The sequence below is a fragment of the Thalassophryne amazonica genome, chromosome 2 (assembly GCF_902500255.1).
Source record: "Thalassophryne amazonica chromosome 2, fThaAma1.1, whole genome shotgun sequence".
NCBI classification, from domain to species: Eukaryota; Metazoa; Chordata; class Actinopteri; order Batrachoidiformes; family Batrachoididae; genus Thalassophryne; species Thalassophryne amazonica.
In genome coordinates, this window is record NC_047104.1 from 95445271 (window position 1) to 95467045 (window position 21775).

At 45.7% G+C, this 21775-nt stretch overlaps 1 protein-coding gene across 11 annotated transcripts in view; it reads left to right on the forward strand.

The window, feature by feature from the left end:
• The window catches only part of tcf12 (transcription factor 12), a 338068-nt gene that overhangs the window by 252282 nt on the left and 64011 nt on the right, over positions 1-21775 (forward strand). For all 11 annotated transcript variants that reach the window (XM_034189942.1, XM_034189886.1, XM_034189913.1 and 8 more), the window contains one exon: positions 6425-6524. In XM_034189942.1, the coding sequence (XP_034045833.1) occupies positions 6425-6524 (100 nt within the window). The remainder of the gene's footprint in view (positions 1-6424; positions 6525-21775) is intronic.

The following is a 21775-nucleotide window of genomic DNA, read 5'->3' on the forward strand; positions in this document are numbered from 1 at the left end:
TCTGATTGGCTGCACATCACATTCAGCTGCGATATCAGGCCAAAAAAATCCTACATGTTGAATATCCCCGATTTGCGATCGGAGCACTCCTGACGTCCTTCCAAGCAGATCAGAGCACTTTTAACACACCACATGCAGCAGGAATATCTGATAAGATTATCTTTAGCATCATCACGATTGTTGGGGCGTCCTTAAGATTGTCGGAAGGGGAAGATCGGGTCCGATATTGGCCTAATTATCCTGCTGTGTGAACCACGCCTTATTAGTGTGATATCTCAGGAACCAGTTGACCAATTTCTTTTGTATTTAGCATAAGTGTGAACTTGGGTGATCCCCAGGCACCAGTTGATTATGGTGCCCTTGGGATCAATTTCAAGGTTACAGCAAGATATTCAATATGTTGTCATTGCCGCCCTTGTTAGCACGGTATCTCAAGAACCATTTGACCCATTTCATTCGTATTTAGCATAAAGATGTACTTGGGTGATCCCCGAACACCAGTCTATTATGATGACATTGGGGTCAGTTTCAAGGTCATATCATAGCGAGATATTCAAGATATTGTCATTGCCACCCTTGTTAGTGCGATAGCTCAAGAATTAGTTGACCAATTTCATTTGTATTTAGCATAAAGATGTACTTGGGTCATCCCCCTTTGTATTACTGATTTGTGGGTACTGGGTGGGATATGTCATATCCTGATGTCTCTTGGTTACTTTATATTCAGATACTGTAAATGGCTTGCTTTAATTCAGGTCCATGATTACACAACAAGAAATAAATTGGCTATTCAAAATATACTTTATACACACACTCAAAGTCTTCCTTTTAGGTTGGCAGATCTGTCATATACAGGTATTAAAAAGCCAGTCTTTGAGGACCAGTGTTGGTGGTAATGCGTTAGTAAGTAACACGTAAGTGTAATGTGTTCAAGGAGTAATCAGTAATTAGATTATTTTTTCAATGTAACTGTGGCAACACTGTTGAGGACTTCATCTACTGATGCAGGAATTAAGTAATAGTGCAGTGCCTGTAGGATTTTTATTTTTTTATTTATTTATTTTTTTACTTTTATTTGGGGGGGCAAATATTATCACTTGCACTGCAAAATAATGAAGAACAGGATTCAGTTTGGTGTTGGCATTTCACATTAAAATGATGTTGAACAAAGAAAGATATTAGTTAATACATTTGGTTGCTGTCATTTAATGATTAATTTCACACTGTTCAAGGTTATAATCATTAACTATCTATCTTGGTAAGAGTTGGCAATAGAGTAAGGTCATGTTCCTTAGTGTTTTTTGTAAAGGTGACTGCAAACTACACTCAACAAAAATATAAATGCAACACTTTTGGTTTTGCTCCCATTTTGTATGAGATGAACTCAAAGATCTAAAACTTTTTCCACATACACAATATCACCATTTCCCTCAAATATTGTTCACAAACCAGTCTAAATCTGTGATAGTGAGCACTTCTCCTTTGCTGAGATAATCCTTCCCACCTCACAGGTGTGCCATATCAAGATGCTGATTAGACACCATGATTAGTGCACAGGTGTGCCTTAGACTGCCCACAATAAAAGGCCACTCTGAAAGGTGCAGTTTTATCACACAGCACAATGCCACAGATGTCGCAAGATTTGAGGGAGCGTGCAATTGGCATGCTGACAGCAGGAATGTCAACCAGAGCTGTTGCTCGTGTATTGAATGTTCATTTCTCTACCATACGCCGTCTCCAAAGGCGTCTCAGAGAATTTGGCAGTACATCAAACCAGCCTCACAACCGCAGACCACGTGTAACCACACCAGCCCAGGATCTCCACATCCAGCATGTTCACCTCCAAGATCGTCTGAGACCAGCCACTCGGACAGCTGCTGAAATAATCGGTTTGCTTAACCAAAGAATTTCTGCACAAACTGTCAGAAACCATCTCAGGGAAGCTCATCTGCATGCTCGTCGTCCTCATCGGGGTCTCGACCTGACTCCAGTTCGTCGTCGTAACTGACTTGAGTGGGCAAATGCTCACATTCACTGGCGTTTGGCATGTTGGAGAGGTGTTCTCTTCACGGATGAATCCCGGTTCACACTGTTCAGGGCAGATGGCAGACAGCGTGTGTGGCGTCGTGTGGGTGAGCGGTTTTCTGATATCAATGTTGTGGATCGAGTGGCCCATGGTGGCGGTGGGGTTATGGTATGGGCAGGCGTCTGTTATGGACGAAGAACACAGGTGCAATTTATTGATGGCATTTTGAATGCACAGATACACCGTGACGAGATCCTGAGGCCCATTGTTGTGCCATACATCCAAGAACATCACCTCATGTTGCAGCAGGATAATGCACAGCCCCATGTTGCAAGGATCTGTACACAATTCTTGGAAGTTCCTGCCAATATCCAGCAACTTCACACAGCCATTGAAGAGGAGTGCACCAACATTCCACAGGCCACAATTGACAACCTGATCAACTCTATGCGAAGGAGATGTGTTGCACTGCATGAGGCAAATGGTGGTCACACAGATACTGACTGGTATCCCCCCCCAATAAAACAAAACTGCACCTTTCAGAGTGGCCTTTTATTGTGGGCAGTCTAAGGCACACCTATGCACTAATCATGGTGTCTAATCAGCATCTTGGTATGGCACACCTGTGAGGTGGGATGGATTATCTCAGCAAAGGAGAAGTGCTCACTATCACAGATTTAGACTGTTTTGTGAACAATATTTGAGGGAAATGGTGATATTGTGTATGTGGAAAAAGTTTTAGATCTTTGAGTTCATCTCATACAAAATGGGAGCAAAACCAAAAGTGTTGCGTTTATATTTTTGTTGAGTATAATTCCATGCTTTCTTAAATTTAAAGGAAACACAGTATGCATTATTAAATTGTTGAAGCTTGAAGAAGAATAGTGCAAGGATACAGACATTATTAGTGTGTGTCTTGGGAGTGCACCCCCCCCCCCCCCCCCAAAAAAAAACTTCTTAAAAATAAAGAGTGTGAAAATAAATCCCAAAAAACTTCATAATAAAGGATTGAGTTGCTAATAAGCACTTTTATGTCATTCAGGTCTATGTTTTGATTGATATGTTATATTATTATTTGAATATAGCATTTCATATTGTGTTTTTAAATCAGTTTTATTATCAATTATATGAAAATAAAAGGATTCCTATTAAACAGGTTATTGGAAGAGACTCAGACAAAATTAAACAGAACATTTAGAAATTTTGAAACACAGTCCCCCCACCTCTTGAACACAGTTTATTGAAATTTGAACCCACAGCAAATATAAAATTTTATTCAGCTTATGTACTTACTGAAACATTGTACAAATTGTGGGAAAATATTAAAGGATTATTAACCGAGTGAGAAGTCTTATACAGGGAAATATCAGACCGAGATATAAGTATGTGTGAAAAACACAGAGGTCTGATATCCCTGTACAGGCTGAGTAAGCGAGGGTTAATAATATGTTAATGATACGGCTATATATATATATATATATATATATATATATATATATATATATATATATATAAACATGCAAACTTACAGTATCTTCCACATATGCTGCTGACGGCGTTGGGTTCGTTCACTTTCTTTACCTTTATAAACACCTTGCTAAGAGGTGGTCCGGTCGTTAGCTGGTCAGCTTTCAATCTGTGTTTTTTTCCGATGCTGTTTAGATATTAATGGAGTGTGTTCGTGTCCGACTTGGTTTTTCAAATCGTGTTTTTAATTTCCTGGTTTGTAACGAAAATATGCATTCCGAACCAACTGTCATGGTAACCGGTCCGATATGGGAAAATATCCGCCCAGTAGTCAGCCAATCAGAGTGCGCGTAGCGTCGCAACCAGATAATAAAAGATTTTATTCAGCTTATGTACTTACTGAAATGTACAAATAGTGGTAAATTTGTTTGTGTCAGCAAAAAAATGGGATTTTAATGTCTCCTCATTGTTAAACTTGATCGCAATGAACACTGACAGCATGCGTTTCACAGTAAAAAAGTTTGCGTGGATGCTGGCATTAAATGTTTTATTGTGAAATGGTGCAAGCGACATTAACTATCTGATGTTGTTTAACTTTTCTGCCGGTAACATCAGCGAGCCACACCATCTTGGAAGTACAAATGTTGCAATATTAATCAAAATAAAGGTTTCAAAATAAAGCTTGAAAATTAATTCCCAAAATTTTCATAATAAAGGATGCACATCATCATACTATGCACAAGCCATATCCGAAAGGTGGTATTGATCTGACAAATAGAGATGCGAGCCACATACTCACACACAGACACTTCTTGCTTGATAGATAGATTCTAAAATTGTTATGGAAATTGGGACAATTGCTGGAAACAGTTCTGGCTCTGATTTGTGTTACATGATGATGGGTCATCTACTCCTGACTGTGGGAGGGAGAATTTGTTCAGACCTTCTCTCCCTCCTCCTCTCTGCTGTCATCCCTCCCTCTGTCTGTCTCCATCTGGAGTAGATGAAGTCAGAAACCACATCACTAGTGTTTGGGCTCTTGTCTCTTTGATCCTCCTGACTAGTTTGGCTCACACACAGCTGTACAACAGCATACCCATTGTGCGTGTCCTTTTACTCTACCACCAGCTTGCAGGTACAGATCTAAAGAAATCAAAGCAGGCTGTTTTTGTACCACTTATTTGACTTCTGCCTCTGTGGGAATGCGGTAATTTGCCAGGCATTTAGTCTGCACATGAGAGCGGGTATCATTATACTTCCATTAGATGTTGAGTTGATCTGCAATGCAAATACCACTGATAATCCCTTCCTCTCTTCATGAGCTTGATTGCTTGCTAGTCATTAAAGTGGTCATGTGTGTTTGCATGTGTTTGTATTTTCAGGGCTATATCAAACATACAGTCGTAATTTGACTTGCATGACAGTGACTGTGATATCAGATGCAAATTTGGTAATATGTAATTGTAGCTGTACGTTGAAGCGCTGTTAAAAATGACTTCTGGAGTAAAAATGTGATAACTGAAAGCTTTTTAAAACATTACACCAATCACAGGTGGTGTATGAGATCCACATCCCTGTGTTCAACAGTCTGAAAGAACAGTTACTCTAGTGCAGTGATTCTCAACCGGGGTGCCGTGATCGATCGTCAGGGGTGCCGTGGGCAATTATCAAATATCACCATTATTGGGTGTATGTGCTGTAATAGTGTGGCAGATGGTGTAATGCTCTTTTATTCCAGTAGATGGCAGCAAAGCGCGCAGTAGCGCTGAGCCGTGTGCCGACAAGGAGGCGTGATCGCCATTTTAATTCCGGGCAAGTTAGTGATTTGTGTGCATAGAAGTTCACTTAGTCTCGTCAAGAAAGAGGTGGAATATGCCTGAAAGCTGCGCATGTTGGCAAAGTCACAAACGGAGGAACAAGGGAGACAATATTTCCTTCCATAAGTAAGTGGTTTTGGTTATTGTTGTCACTTTGTTCGTGATATTTGGATGATAAACAGCTGTATGTCTCCTGCCGTACCTGTCGCCCGATGACACGGATCATTATTTTCACTTATGTCTAGTTGATATTTTCCACTGCTAGACCAATGTCTAGTTAAAATTCTTGTCGTTAGTGACTAAAAATTGTTGGACAAGACTGGGGAGGTTTTTTTTTTTTTTTTTTTTTTTGCACCTTAAAATAATGAGATTAATGACCCGCGCTGTGCTGCCACACACACAGAGATGTGCACACACACACCACTGACTTCATGAATGAAACTCGGTCAATAAAGGATAATTGTGTAAAAATATAATATATATAAATGTATTGTAATGGTTTTAGGAGCCGCGCTGCGTTGAACACAGCAGCAGCAGCTCAGCCGAGCAGCGTAGCTTAACAGCACAGATCCGTGTAACTTTCAACACTAATATTTGAGAATGTGTGTGTGTCAGAGTAAGTTTAACACTTTCCTGACATAATTTAATGTAATTTAATTTTACTGGCTCGATATCCAGGACAAAATGGCATTTTAACACGTATTTTGCGAGCATTTTTCTGAGTGTGTTCAGTCGCGAATCTCCAATGAAAATGCATTAACATCCGGGTACTTGGTCAATATTTTGCCCGGTTAGGAGACGTCATGTCGCTGTCCATGAAGGGACATTTTTGTTTAGTGTGCAGCAATGGGACTGCGCTCTCTAGTTCTTATATACAGCTCCATGACTATAGTATACTATGTTACGTCATATCTGTACCGCACATCTTGCTAACGTGCTAACGCACCGTGTAGAGACAGTCGAGTTAGTGGTGCGTGACACGTGACACATGACAGTGGTGTGCCACAGGATTTTGTAAATATAAAAAGGGTGCCGCAGCTCAAAAAAGGTTGAAAATCACTGCTCTAGTGGGCCATACACTGTCTTCCTAATAACAGTTCCGTTCTTATGGCAGGTGTATGCACCGTCTCCAAACTCAGAGGACTTCAACAGAGATTCCCCCTCATACTCTTCTTCAAAGCCCTCCAGCAGTATGTTTGCTAGCACTTTCTTCGGTGAGTTAAGAGAAATTTCCCATTCCTGCTCTGTATTTAATGTTTATTCAAAGGATAATTATTTGATACTCCATTTGAGAAGCATTGAGTATTATATTGTGACTCAATCACTCACTATAGCACATACGAGGTCTGTGAGAAAAGTATCGTACCTTTTTATTTTTTTCAAAAACTATATTGATTTGATTCATATGTTTTTACGTCAGCCAAGCTTGAACCTTTGTGCGCATGCTTGAGTTTTTCCACGCCTGTCGGTTGCGTCATTCGCCTGTGAGCAGGCTTTGAGTGAGCACTGCTCCACCCCTCTCGTCATTGTTTCATTGCGAGGAAATGACGGAATGATTTGGGCTTTTTTTTCCATCAGAATTTTTTCAGAAACTGTTAGAGACAAGCAGCTGGAAACCATTCGAAAAATTTATCTGGCTTTCGGTGAATTTTACAGGCTTCACAGAGAATAAGTGTTGGGAAAGTGTAGGAACACGGACCCGCAACAGGGGGCGCAAATGAACGGACAATGGAGTAAGTCAAAATAACAACGCTTTACTGTTGTGAATGTGCACAATGAATACAACCAATCACAGCAATGGACAACAGTCAATTCACAAAAGTGTCCTGTGGGCAGGCTCGAAGATAGGAGACGCCTCTCCAAGGTAAGACCGGAACCACACGGCTTCCTCCGCCACAGGACCCCGGGAATACTGGAGCCGCCAAGTCCCGAACTCCCAGGTGGCCACTGCCTCCGCGTGTCGGACCTGGTACTGCTGGCGAGGAGCAAAGAACAGTTAGATGGGGGCGCGTATGCACCCAGGACTCCGAACAGCAGGAAAGGTACCTCCACCTCTCGTTGGAACAGTAATCCAAAAAACTAGCTCAATCCAGAAGATGCACTCTATTTGCTTTGATACGTTACCTCTCTGGTAGAAACGATATCTCGGCAAATGAGGTGGAGATGCCGTCCTGCTGATATACCTCCGTAGTGATTGGGATCAGCTGTCTCCGGTGATGGGTGACAGCTGTCATCCTGGCTGCTCCTGTAAGGCGGCAGCGCCCTCCGGTGCCTGGAGCCCGCACTCCAGGCAGGGCGCCCTCTAGTGGTGGTGGGCCAGCAGTACCTCCTCTTCAGCGGCCCACACAACAGGACCCCCCCCTCAACGGGCGCCTCCTAGCGCATGACCGGGTTTGTCAGGGTGGCGACGGTAGAAGTCGGCCAGGAGGGCCGGGTCCAGGATGAAGCCCTTCTTCACCCAGGAGCGTTCTTCGGGGCCGTACCCCTCCCAGTCCACCAGATACTGAAAACCCCGGCCCATTCGTCGGACGTCGAGGAGCCGGCGCACGGTCCAAGCCGGCTCTCTGTCGATGATCCGGGCAGGAGGTGGCGCCGGACCCGGAGTGCAGAGGGGTGAGGTGTGATGGGGTTTAATCCTTGACACATGGAATACCGGGTGAATCCGCAGTGAGGCCGGAAGCCGGAGCCTCACTGCGTAGGGGCCGATGTATCGTTCTTGCAGTTTCGGGGAGTCCACTTGAAGGGGAATGTCTTTGGTGGACAACCAGACCTCCTGCCCTGGACGATACGTGGGAGCCGGGGCCCGTCGCCGGTCTGCATGGTTCTTCGCCCTCGTCCGGGCCTTCAACAAAGCAGAACGGGCGGCACGCCACACCCGACGGCACTTCCGTAGGTGGGCCTGGACCGAGGGCACACCGACCTCCCCCTCAACCACCGGAAACAACGGGGGTTGATACCCCAAACACACCTCAAAGGGGGAGAGGCCGGTGGCGGACGACACTTGACTGTTGTGCGCGTACTCGATCCAGGCCAGGTGGGTACTCCAGGCCGTCGGGTGCGCGGCTGTCACACAGCGCAAGGTTTGCTCCATCTCCTGGTTTGCCCGTTCTGCTTGTCCGTTGGTCTGGGGGTGGTACCCGGACGAGAGACTGACCGTGGCCCCCAGTTCCCGGCAAAAGCTCCTCCAAACCTGCGAGGAGAACTGGGGACCGCGATCGGAGACGATGTCTGATGGTATCCCATGCAGACGGACGACGTGGTGGACTAGGAGGTCCGCTGTCTCCTGGGCCGTTGGGAGCTTCGGGAGGGCCATGAAGTGGGCCGCCTTGGAGAATCGGTCCACTATCGTGAGGACGACGGTGTTTCCCTGGGACGGCGGGAGACCCGTGACAAAATCCAGGCCGATGTGGGACCAGGGGCGATGAGGCACGGGCAGCGGCTGTAGCAATCCCGGTGTCTTACGGTGATCCGCCTTGCCCCTGGCACAGGTGGTACAGGCCTGGATGTAACCCCGGACGTCGGCCTCCAGGGACGCCCACCAGAAGCGCTGCCGGACGACTGCCACGGTTCTTCGCACCCCAGGGTGACAGGAGAGCTTAGAACCGTGACAGAAGTCCAGAACTGCAGCCCTGGCTTCTGGTGGGACGTAGAGTTTGTTCTTCGGTCCGGTTCCGGGGTCCGGGTCTCGTGTCAGGGCCTCCCGGGCGGTTTTCTCCACGTCCCAGGTGAGGGCGGCCACGATAGCGGACTCCGGGATGATGGGTTCCGGGGGATCCGACGGCTCCATTTTGACCTCATCTTCGTGTACCCGGGACAAGGCATCCGATCTTTGGTTTTTGGTCCCGGGACGGTAGGTGATCCGGAAGTCAAAACGGCCGAAGAACAGTGACCAGCGGGCTTGCCTGGGGTTCAGTCGCTTGGCCGTCCTGATATACTCCAGGTTCCGGTGGTCAGTGAAAACCGTGAATGGCACGGACGTTCCCTCCAACAGATGTCTCCACTCCTCAAGAGCCTCTTTCACCGCAAGGAGCTCTCGATTGCCGACGTCATAGTTCCGTTCGGCTGGGGTCAACCTGCGGGAAAAATAGGCACACGGGTGAAGGACCTTATCGGTCTTCCCGCTCTGGGACAGCACGGCTCCTATCCCTGAGTCCGAGGCGTCCACTTCAACCACTAACTGTCGACTAGGATCGGGCTGCACCAGAACGGGTGCAGACGAGAAGCGCCGTTTCAACTCCTTAAACGCGGCATCGCACCGATCCGACCAGGTGAAGGGAACTTTTGGTGAGGTCAGGGCTGTCAGGGGGCTAACTACCTGACTGTAGCCCTTAATGAACCTCCTGTAGAAATTAGCAAAGCCTAGGAACTGTTGCAACTTCCTACGGCTTGTTGGTTGGGGCCAGTCTCTCACCGCCGCAACCTTGGCCGGATCAGGAGCGACGGAGTTGGAGGAGATGATGAACCCCAGGAAGGACAAAGAAGTGCGGTGGAACTCACACTTCTCGCCCTTCACAAACAGCCGGTTCTCTAACAACCGCTGCAGGACCTGACGTACATGCCGGACATGAGTCTCAGGATCCGGAGAAAAGATGAGTATATCGTCTAGATATACGAAGACGAACCGGTGCAGGAAGTCCCGCAATACGTCGTTAACCAAGGCTTGGAACGTCGCGGGGGCGTTTGTGAGGCCGAACGGCATGACCAGGTACTCAAAGTGACCTAAGGGGGTGTTGAATGCCGTCTTCCACTCGTCTCCCTTCCGGATCCGAACCAGATGATACGCGTTTCTAAGATCAAGCTTGGTAAAAATCTTGGCTCCATGCAGGGGCGTGAACACCGAATCCAACAGGGGTAACGGGTATCGGTTGCGAACCGTGATTTCGTTCAGCCCCCTATAATCGATGCATGGACGAAGTCCGCCATCTTTTTTACCCACGAAAAAGAAACCTGCGCCCATCGGGGAGGTGGAATTTCGGATCAACCCGGCAGCTAACGAGTCCCGGATGTAGGTCTCCATTGATTCGCGCTCAGGCCGTGAGAGGTTGTACAGTCTACTGGACGGGAACCCACTGCCTGGAACCAAATCGATGGCACAATCGTACGGACGGTGGGGGGGGAGTGTGAGCGCCAGATCCTTGCTGAACACGTCGACAAGGTCGTGGTACTCCACCGGCACCGTCCCCAGATTGGGCGGGACTCTGACCTCCTCCTTAGCTTGGGAGCCGGGAGGAACCGAGGAACCTAGACACACCCGATGGCAGGTCTCGCTCCACTGAACCACTACCCCGGACGGCCAATCAATCCGGGGATTGTGCTTCAACATCCAGGGAAAGCCTAAAACCACACGGGAAGTGGCCTGAGTCACAAAAAACTCGATCACCTCCCGGTGGTTTCCTGACACCACCAGCGTTACAGGTGGTGTCTTATGTGTGATCGGAGGGAGCAGGGAGCCATCTAGTGCTCGAACCTGCACAGGCGAGGTAAGCGCCACCAGAGGGAGCCCTATCTCCCTGGCCCATCTGCAGTCCAACAGATTCCCCTCAGAGCCCGTGTCCGCCAGTGCTGGGGCCTTCAGGGTTAAATCCTCATACAGGATCGTGACTGGGAGTCGTGTAGCAGTGTGGGTGTGTCCCACGTGAATGTCTCGGCCCACCCCAGCCCAGTCTCTAGGGGCGGGCGTTGGTGTTGTAACCGCTCGGGGCAGTCTCTCACATGGTGCTCTAGTGCACCACAAACAAAACAAGCTCCATGGGCCCGTCTCCTCTGTGCAGCTGGTGCCCTAAATGTTGCCCTACTCGTGTCCATAGCTTCGTCAGTAGGGGGAGCTGTGGCCCCACGGAGCGCAGGGGCTGTGGAGCGTGGGGAAGGCGGAGCGCGGTCGGAACCGGAAGGGAGAGGGATGGCGCGTGCCCGGCCACGCCCTTCATCTCGTTCCCGCCGACGTTCTTCTAACCGGTTGTCCAACAGTATGACAAGATCGATAAGCCCGTCTAAATCCCGCGGTTCGTCCTTAGCCACCAGGTGCTCCTTGAGAACCAAAGACAGTCCGTTTACAAAGGCGGCGCGGAGGGCAGCGTTATTCCAGCCGGATCTCGCAGCCGCGATGCGGAAGTCGACTGCATAAACAGCTGCGCTCCGGCGCCCCTGTATCATTGACAGTAGCACAGTTAAAGCGGTTTCTCATCTATTAGGGTGATCGAACACGGTTCTGAGCCCCCTCACAAACCCATCGTATGTCAGAAGGAGCCGTGAATTCTGCTCCCAGAGCGCTGTAGCCCAAGCGCGTGCCTCACTGCAAAGCAGGTTTATGACATAAGCTACTTTACTAGCATCGGTCGCGTACATAACGGGATGCTGTGCGAAGACGAGCGAACACCATCAGAAAATCCGCGCACGTCTCCACACAGCCTCCGTACGGCTCTGGAGGGCTTATGTATGCTTCCGGGGAAGGAGGGAGAGGTCGTTGAACAACCAGTGGAACGTCAACGTTACGCACAGGATCTACGGGAGGGAGAGCCGCAGCGGCGCCCGGAGGGCGCGCTTCCACCTGCGCAGCGAGAGCCTCCACCCTGCGGTTCAGGAGGACGTTCTGCTCGGTCATGAAATCCAACCGAGTCGTGAAAGCGGTGAGGATCCGCTGCAACTCACCGATTACCCCTCCCGCGGACGCCTGCGCGTCCTGTTCTTCCATTGGCCGTTCAACAGCCGGTTGACGCCCCTCGGGATCCATGACGCTGGCCGAGATATCCTGTTGGGAAAGTGTAGGAACACAGACCCACAACAGGGGGCGCAAATGAACGGACAATGGAGTAAGTCAAAATAACAACGCTTTACTGTTGTGAATGTGCACAACGAATACAACCAATCACAGCAATGGACAACAGTCAATTCACAAAAGTGTCGTGTGGGCAGGCTCGAAGATAGGAGACGCCTCTCCAAGGTAAGACCGGAACCACACGGCTTCCTGCGCCACAGGACCCCGGGAATACTGGAGCCGCCAAGTCCCGAACTCCCAGGTGGCCACTGCCTCCGCGTGTCGGACCTGGTACTGCTGGCGAGGAGCAAAGAACAGTTAGATGGGGGCGCGTATGCACCCAGGACTCCGAACAGCAGGAAAGGTACCTCCACCTCTCGTTGGAACAGTAATCCAAAAAACTAGCTCAATCCAGAAGATGCACTCTATTTGCTTTGATACGTTACCTCTCTGGTAGAAACGATATCTCGGCAAATGAGGTGGAGATGCCGTCCTGCTGATATACCTCCGTAGTGATTGGGATCAGCTGTCTCCGGTGATGGGTGACAGCTGTCATCCTGGCTGCTCCTGTAAGGCGGCAGCGCCCTCCGGTGCCTGGAGCCCGCACTCCAGGCAGGGCGCCCTCTAGTGGTGGTGGGCCAGCAGTACCTCCTCTTCAGCGGCCCACACAACAATAAGGACTGTTACTACAGCTTTAAGGATGCCCCACAATGCCTATCTCGGCTTTCAATCCTTACCAGTCCAGTGAGTATAAGAGAAATTGTGGAGAGCTGGGCATGTCCCAACTTGTCCCCTGGCACTCCTAAACGGAGGTGTTCCTTTGTCTCGCTCAATCAGCGAATTGGTCCTGATGCGCGAAGCCTCCGCGCGGCTTTCCATGACAAAATGTATTGTAAAAAGTGAAATCTGCTGGAAAATGGCTGATGTCCAGCTCTTGTGATAACCAGAGAAATTGCTCACGACGGTCCCAGCTACACACAGCCATCCGTTTAGAAATGATGTGGTGTTTTCTGCCTCTCGATGGCGGCTTGGAGCGCAGCGCCCCATGCGCCATTGATGGGCGTCCTTAAAGCTGTAGTAACAGTCCTTATTCTCTGTGAAGCCCTTAAAATTTTCACCGAAAGCCAGATAAATTTTTCGAATGGTTTCCAGCTGCTTGTCTCTAACAGTTTCTGAAAAAATTCTGATGGAAAAAAAGCCCAAATCATTCCGCCATTTCCTGACAATGAAAATCCGACGAGGGGTCTGGACCACTCCTCCCACAAGGCATGCTCACAGGTGAATGACGCAACCGACAGGTGTGGAAAAACTCACGCATGCGCATGAAGGTTCAAGCTTGGCTGTCGTAAAAACATATGAATCAAATCCATATAGTTTTTGAAAAAAATAAAAAGGTACAATACTTTTCTCACAGACCTCGTAGTTTGTCTTTTAATTGCTTTGATTTGTGTCAATGCTTTAAATCGGTGTATAATTTATGAGACTGAAATTTTGACCACAAAGTTTTCAACAAACCTTTTTTTTGGGGGGGGTGAACGTTGTCGTTTTGTTTTAGTCCTGCAAAGCTTGGTCATTGGTTTTAAAAAAAAACCCTGCACTTTACATGAGCATATTAAAAAATACCCAAAGACTAGTATCCCTCAGTTTCAGCATCACTAACTTCCCTGCTGCCAGTTGCATGGATGTAAACAACATATTTCGGTAAAAACTAATTTTAGTGTTCACCTATGCAAGAAATATCTCCTGGATGCACTGGGATGCTTAATCAGTCATGTATCATGGGCTCACTGGGTGTTTTGGGTCTCACAACATCATACATCCTCACCCAGATGACCCAACGAGGGTTGATCAGACCCTGACTAGCATCCCAGCAGCAGCCCACAGATCAGACCTCTTTAACCAAAGGCACCTTGTGGCTTTCTCTGCTACTTCATTTGTGGATTGAATGGCCCTCTTCTTGGCCACTCCCCAACTGCACCTCAATATCCTTTTCATGAATATCACAAACAGGATTGGTGACTAGGCCCAGCCCTGGCGGAGGCCATCTTCCACTGGAAACGAGTCTGATTAACTCCTGAGCACCCGAACACAGCTCTCACTTTGTGAGTACAGAGATTGGATGGCCCTGAGAAGTGACCCCCCCTCACTTCATACTCCTGCAGCACCTCCCGCAGTATTTCCCGGGGTACCCGATCATATGCCTTCTCCAAGTCCACAAAATGCATGTAGACTGGATGGGCATACTCCGAGGCCCCCTCCAGGATCCTTGAAAGAGTGAAGAGCTGGTCAGTTGTTCCATGGCCAGGATGGAACCCGCATTGTCCTCTTCAATCCGAGGTTCGACTATAGGCCAAACCCTTCTTTCCAGCATCCCTGCAATTGACACACACAGGCAAATTTGGGTGTGGAATCCATTAACTTAGCGGGGAAATTAGTGCAGAAAATCCACTATGGTGATAGTGCAGTTTATCTGCCAGGGAGGGAAATTCAACAAGTTGACACTGTCGCAGCTTCCGTAGACGTGTTCATAAAAATCATAGAGGGATATGCTATGCATACCTAATACCCATTACTACATTGAATGATGTTGAAATTGAGGATGGCCCAGTGGTTGTTCCAGCAATATCAAAAATTTTGTGTCTGCTACCTGCAACACGCTTGGAATATCTCAAACCTAAACCTACTTCTAGGCATCTTATATATGCTACTCTGGAAGCACCCCTAAACCCAAACAGTTCAACTGTCAACCCCACTGAGGTCCCTAGTCTGGGTCTCATTAACATAAGATCACTATCCTCAAAATCATTGTTGATTAATGATCTAATTATTAATCATCACTTAGATATGATTGGGTTATGTGAAACCTGGCTTAAACCTACATCTTTCCTCCCCTGAAATGAGGCCTACCCACCGGCATATACATTTAGTCACGTCCCTCATGATGCAAAGCAAGACGGGGGTGTTGCTCTTATTTATAAATCTAGGTTTAGCTTATTAGCTTTTGGGGGTCACAAATATAACTCGTTTGAGCATCTGATTCTCCACTCTGCTTAGGATATTACGCATTGCCAAGGTCAGAAGAATAAAAATCAGCCGTGTTACTTTTCACTGTATATAGGCCTCCTGGCCCATATTCTGAATTCTTAGATGAATTTGGTGCATTCATCTCTAACTTGTCAACTAGTGCAGACAACATTCTGATCATTGGTGACTTTAACGTTCATATAAATTAGACTTCTGATCCCCTCTGAAAATCATTTTTGGAAATTGTGGATGCATTAGGTTTTCGGCAGTGCATTCGGGACTCGACACACATTAGTGGAAATACCCTGGATTTGGTTCTCGCATGTGGTATTGGCTCACGAATATTGACATCATGCCTCTTACATCAGTGGTCTCTGATCACTCACTTATTAAGTTTACAGTTTTGCTGCCGTGTTTAGTGGAACAACAACCTTATGTATCACTATGGTGATGCATCAGCTCCTCAACTAAGACTGAACTCGAAGCTAGACTGCCTGATGTCTTAGCTTCACATTTGGCAAATACCCAGTCAGTAGACAGTCTTGTGGATAGTTTAAACTCAGTGCTCAAAACTAAACTCGACATGATTGCTCAAAACTACACTCGACATGATTGTGCCACCTGTGTTAAAACCGCACTCCCCCAAAACACAGTCAACTTGGTTCAGTGATTACCTGTGTGACCTCAAGCATAAGGCTAGAGGCCTAAAATGGAAATGGTGTAGTTCAAAATTAGAAGTATTCCACCTTGCATGGCGTGATAGTATCTTAGACTATAGGCATGCATGGCTATAAGCATGCATTACTCTGATTTGATCAACAAAAACAAGCATAACTCAAAGTTCTTGTTCGACACGGTGGCAGTACTTATTCATGGACAACCACCTGTAGTTCGCTCTCCTTCTACAGCACTGGATTACTTTGAGAAGAAAATAGAAGTCATTAGGTTCCCTTAGGCAGTATTATTAGACGGCATTGCTTAAATTTTCATTGTTACGCAGATGATACCCAGCTTTATCTATCCATGAAGCCAGAGGACACACACCAATTAGCTAAACTGCAGGATTGTCTTACAGACATAAAGACATGGATGACCTCTAATTTCCTGCTTTTAAACTCAGATAAAACTGAAGTTATTGTACTTGGCCCCACAAATCTTAGAAACATGGTGTCTAACCAGATCCTTACTCTGGATGGCATTACCCTGACCTCTAGTAATACTGTGAGAAATCTTGCAATCATTTTTGATCAGGATATGTCATTCAATGCGCATATTAAACAAATATGTAGGACTGCTTTTTTGCATTTGCGCAGTATCTCTAAAATTAGAAAGGTCTTGTCTCAGACTGATGCTGAAAAACTAATTGATGCATTTATTTCCTCTAGGCTGGACTATTGTAATTCATTATTATCAGGTTGTCCTAAAAGTTCCCTGAAAAGCCTTCAGTTAATTCAAAATGCTGCAGCTAGAGTACTGACAGGGACTAGAAGGAGAGAGCATATCTCACCCATATTGGCCTCTCTTCATTGGCTTCCTGTTAATTCTAGAATAGAATTTAAAATTCTTCTTCTTACTTATAAGGTTTTGAATAATCAGGTCCCATCTTATCTTAGGGACCTCATAGTACCGTATCACCCCAATAGAGCGCTTCGCTCTCAGACTGCAGGCTTACTTGTAGTTCCTAGGGTTTGTAAGAGTAGAATGGGAGGCAGAGCCTTCAGCTTTCAGGCTCCTCTCCTGTGGAACCAGCTCCCAATTCAGATCAGGGAGACAGACACCCTCTCTACTTTTAAGATTAGTCTTAAAACTTTCCTTTTTGCTAAAGCTTATAGTTAGGGCTGGATCAGGTGACCCTGAACCATCCCTTAGTTATGCTGCTATAGACTTAGACTGCTGGGGGGCCTTGCCTTACAATATAAAGCGCCTTGGGGCAACTGTTTGTTGTGATTTGGCGCTATATAAATAAAATTGATTTGAATTGATTTGATTTGATTAGGTTAAACATATGTTGCATGCCTCAACCCAACCACTACACCCTGCTATTGATGTGGGCACCATTACTGAGGTATTACCTAGATTTACATAATTTGAGAGTATCTCTCTGGGCATGCTGATGAACCTCGTAACATCAACAAAAAGCACAACCTGTTTATTTGATCCTATACCAACAAAACTGTTTAAGGACCTGTGGCCCATTCTTGGGCCGACTGTGCTGGAAATTATTAATCTTTCTTTAACTTCTAGATCTGTTCCTAAATGTTTCAAATCTGCAGTGATTAAACCATTACTTAAACCTAATCTTGACCCTAATGTATTGAAAAACTATCGGCCGATATCAAATCTTATCATTTTGCACTAAAATCCTGGAATAAGTGCTGTCACGACAGCTCGTGGTCTATCTTCCTTAGAATAATCTCTTTGAGCAACTGCAGTCTGCTTTTAGAAAATATCATTTCACAGAGACTGCTCTCACTAAAGTGGTGAATGATCTTCTACTTGCAGTGGATTCAGACACCACTACGGTTCTGGTGTTGTTAGATCTCAGTGCTGCATTTGATACCGTGGATCATCATATTCTACTTGATAGGCTGGAAAATCACTTTGGGATTACTGGGAGTGCCCTTGCATGGTTGACATCGTACTTGACCAGTTGTTCTCACTGTATTTTGTACAGTAACACTACCTCTAACCTTAGCGACATGAAATGTGGGGTTCCACAGGGGTCTGTCTTAGGCCCCCTGCTTTTCTCCCTTTATATAGCACCCCTTAGGCACAATATTGGGCACATATTCTAGACCTCTTTAACCTTTTAACATTTTTTAAATGACTTTTTGCCTTCACCAACACAGGTTTTTGGTGTGGAGCAAGATTTCAAATCAAATCAATTTTATTTATGTACCGCCAAATCACAACAAACAGTCCCCCCTAGGCGCTTTATATTGTAAGGCAAAAGCCATACAATAATTACAGAAAAACCCCAACGGTCAAAACGACCCCCTATGAGCAAGCACTTGACGACAGTGGGAAGGAAAACTCCCTTTTAACAGGAAGAAACCTCCAGCAGAACCAGGCTCAGAGAGGGGCAGTCTTCTGCTGGGACTGGTTGGGGCTGAGGGGAGAGAATCAGGAAAAAGACATGCTGTGGAAGAGAGCAGAGATCAATCACCAATGATTAAAAGCAAAGTGGTGCATACAGAGCAAAAAGAGGTGAATAAAAAGAAACACTGGGTGTATCATGGGAAACCCCCCAGCAGTCTAAGTCTATAGCAGCATAACAAAGGGATGGTTCAGGGTCACCTGATCCAGCCCTAACTATAAGCTTTTTCAAAAAGGAAAGTTTTAAGCTTAATCTTAAAAGTAGAGAGGGTGTCTGTCTCCCTAATCCGAATTGGGAGCTGGTTCCACAGGAGAGGAGCCTGAAAGCCGAAGGCTCTGCCTCCCATTCTACTCTTACAAACCCTAGGAACTACAAGTAAGCCTGCAGTCTGAGAGCGAAGTGCTGTATTGTGGTGATATGGTACTATAAGGTCCCTAAGATAAGATGGGACCTGATTATTCAAAACCTTATAAGTAAGAAGAAGAATTTTAAATTCTATTCTGGAATTAACAGGGAGCCAATGAAGAGAGGCCAATATGGGTGAAATATGCTCTCTTCTTCTAGTCCCTATCAGCACTCTAGCTGCAGCATTTTGAATTAACTGAAGGCTTTTCAGGGAACTTTTAGGACAACTTGATAATAATGAATTACAATAGTCCAGCCTAATCAAATCAAATCAATTTTATTTATATAGCGCCAAATCACAACAGTTTCCCCAAGGCGCTTTATATTGTAAGGCAAAAGCCATACAATAATTACTGAAAAACCCCGACGGTCAAAACGACTCCCTGTGAGCAAGCACTTGGTGACAGTTTGAAGGAAAAACTCCCTTTTAACAGGAAGAAACCTCCAGTAGAACCAGGCTCAGGGAGGGGTAGTCTTCTGCTGGGACTGGTTGGGGCTGAGGGGAGAGAATCAGGAAAAAGACATGCTGTGGAAGAGAGCAGAGATCAATCACTAATAATTAAATGCAGAGTGCTGCATACAGAGCAAAAAGAGAAAGAAACACTCAGTGCATCATGGGAACCCCCCAGCAGTCTAAGTCTATAGCAGCATAACTAAGGGATGGTTCAGGGTCACCTGATCCAGCCCTAATTATAAGCTTTAGCAAAAAGGAAAGTTTTAAGCCTAATCTTAAAAGTAGAGAGGATGTCTTTCTCCCTGATCCGAATTAGGAGCTGGTTCCACAGGAGAGGAGCCTGAAAGCTGAAGGGTCTGCCTCCCATTCTACTCTTAAAAACCCTAGGAACTACAAGTAAGCCTGCAATCTGAGAGCGAAGCGCTCTATTGGGGTGATATGGTACTCTGAGGTCCCTAAGATAAGATCAATCAATCAGTCAATCAACTTTTTTCTTATATAGCGCCAAATCACAACAAACAGTTGCCCCAAGGCGCTCCATATTGTAAGGCAAGGCCATACAATAATTATGAAAAACCCCAACGGTCAAAACGACCCCCTATGAGCAAGCACTTGGCAACAGTGGGAAGGAAAAACTCCCTTTTAACAGGAAGAAACCTCCAGCAGAACCAGGCTCAGGGAGGGGCAGTCTTCTGCTGAGACTGGTTGGGGCTGAGGGAAAAAACCAGGAAAAAGACATGCTGTGAAGGGGGGCAGAGATCGATCACTAATGATTAAATGCAGAGTGATGCATACGGAGCAAAAAGAGAAAGAAACAGTGCATCATGGGAACCCCCCACAATCTACGTCTAAAGCAGCATAACCAAGGGATGGTCCAGGGTCACCCGATCCAGCCCTAACTATAAGCCTTAGCGAAAAGGAAAGTTTTAAGCCTAATCTTAAAAGTAGAGAGGGTATCTGTCTCCCTGATCTGAATTGGGAGCTGGTTCCACAGGAGAGGAGCCTGAAAGCTGAAGGCTCTGCCTCCCATTCTACTCTTACAAACCCTAGGAACTACAAGTAAGCCCGCAGTCTGAGAGCGAAGCGCTCTAATGGGGTAATATGGTACTACGAGGTCCCTAAGATAAGATGGGACCTGATTATTCAAAACCTTATAAGTAAGAAGAAGAATTTTAAATTCTATTCTAGAATTAACAGGAAGCCAATAAAGAGAGGCCAATATGGATGAAATATGCTCTCTCCTTCTAGTCCCCGTCAGTACTCTAGCATTTTGAATTAACTGAAGCCTTTTCAGTGAACTTTTAGGACAACCTGATAATAGTCCAGACTAGAGGAAATAAATGCATGAATTACTTTTTCAGCATCATTCTGAGACAAGACCTTTCTAATTTTAGAGATATTGTACAAATGCAAAAAAGCAGTCCTACATATTTGCTTAATATGCACATTGAAGGATAAATAAAAAAAAATCAAAAAAAATCAAAAATCCTGATCAAAAATGACTCCAAGATTTCTCACAGTACTACTAGAGGTCAGGGTAATGCCATCCAGAGTAAGGATCTGGTTAGACACCATGTTTCTAAGATTTGTGGGGCCAAGTACAATAACTTCAGTTTTATCTGAATTTAAAAGCAGGAAATTAGAGGTCATCCATGTCTTTATGTCTGTAAGACATTCCTGCAGTTTAACTCATTGGTGTGTGTCCTCTGCCTTCATGGATAGGTAAAGCTGGGTATCATCTGCGTAACAATGAAAATTTAAGCAATGCTTTCTAATAATACTGCCTAAGGGAAGCATGTATAAAGTGAATAAAATTGGTCCTAGCACAGAACCTTGTGGAACTCCATAATTAACCTTAGTCTGTGAAGAAGACTCCCCATTTACATGAATAAATTGTAATATTATTAGATAAATATGATTCAAACCACCGCAGCGCAGTGCCTTTAATACCTATGGCATACTCTGATCTCTGCAATAAAATTTTATGGTCAACAGTATCAAAAGCAGCTCTGAGGTCTAACAGGACAAGCACAGAGAAGAGTCCACTGTCTGAGGCCATAAGAAGATCATTTGTAACCTTCAGTAATGCTGTTTCTGTACTATGATGAATTCTGAAACCTGACTGAAACTCTTCAAATAGACCATTCCTCTGCAGATGATCAGTTAGCTGTTTTACAACTACCCTTTCAAGAATTTTTGAGAGAAAAGGAAGGTTGGAGATTGGCCTATAATTAGCTAAGATAGCTGGGTCGAGTGATGGCTTTTTAAGTAATGGTTTAATTACTGCCACCTTAAAAGCCTGTGGTACATAGCCAACTAATAAAGATAGATTGATCATATTTAAGATCGAGGCATTAATTAATTGTAGGGCTTCCTTGAGCAGCCTGGTAGGAATGGGGTCTAATAGACATGTTGATGGTTTGGAGGAAGTAACTAATGAAAATAACTCAGACAGGACAATTGGAGAGAAAGAGTCTAACCAAATACCAGCATTACTGAAAGCAGCCAAAGATAACGATATGTCTTTGGGATGGTTATGAGTAATTTTTTTCTCTAATAGTTAAAATTTTATTAGCAAAGAAAGTCATGAAGTCATTACTAGTTAAAGTTAAAGGAATACTCGGCTCAATAGAGCTCTGACTCTTTGTCAGCCTGGCTACAGTGCTGAAAAGAAACCCGGGGTTGTTCTTATTTTCTTCAATTAGTGATGAGTAGTAAGATATCCTAGCTT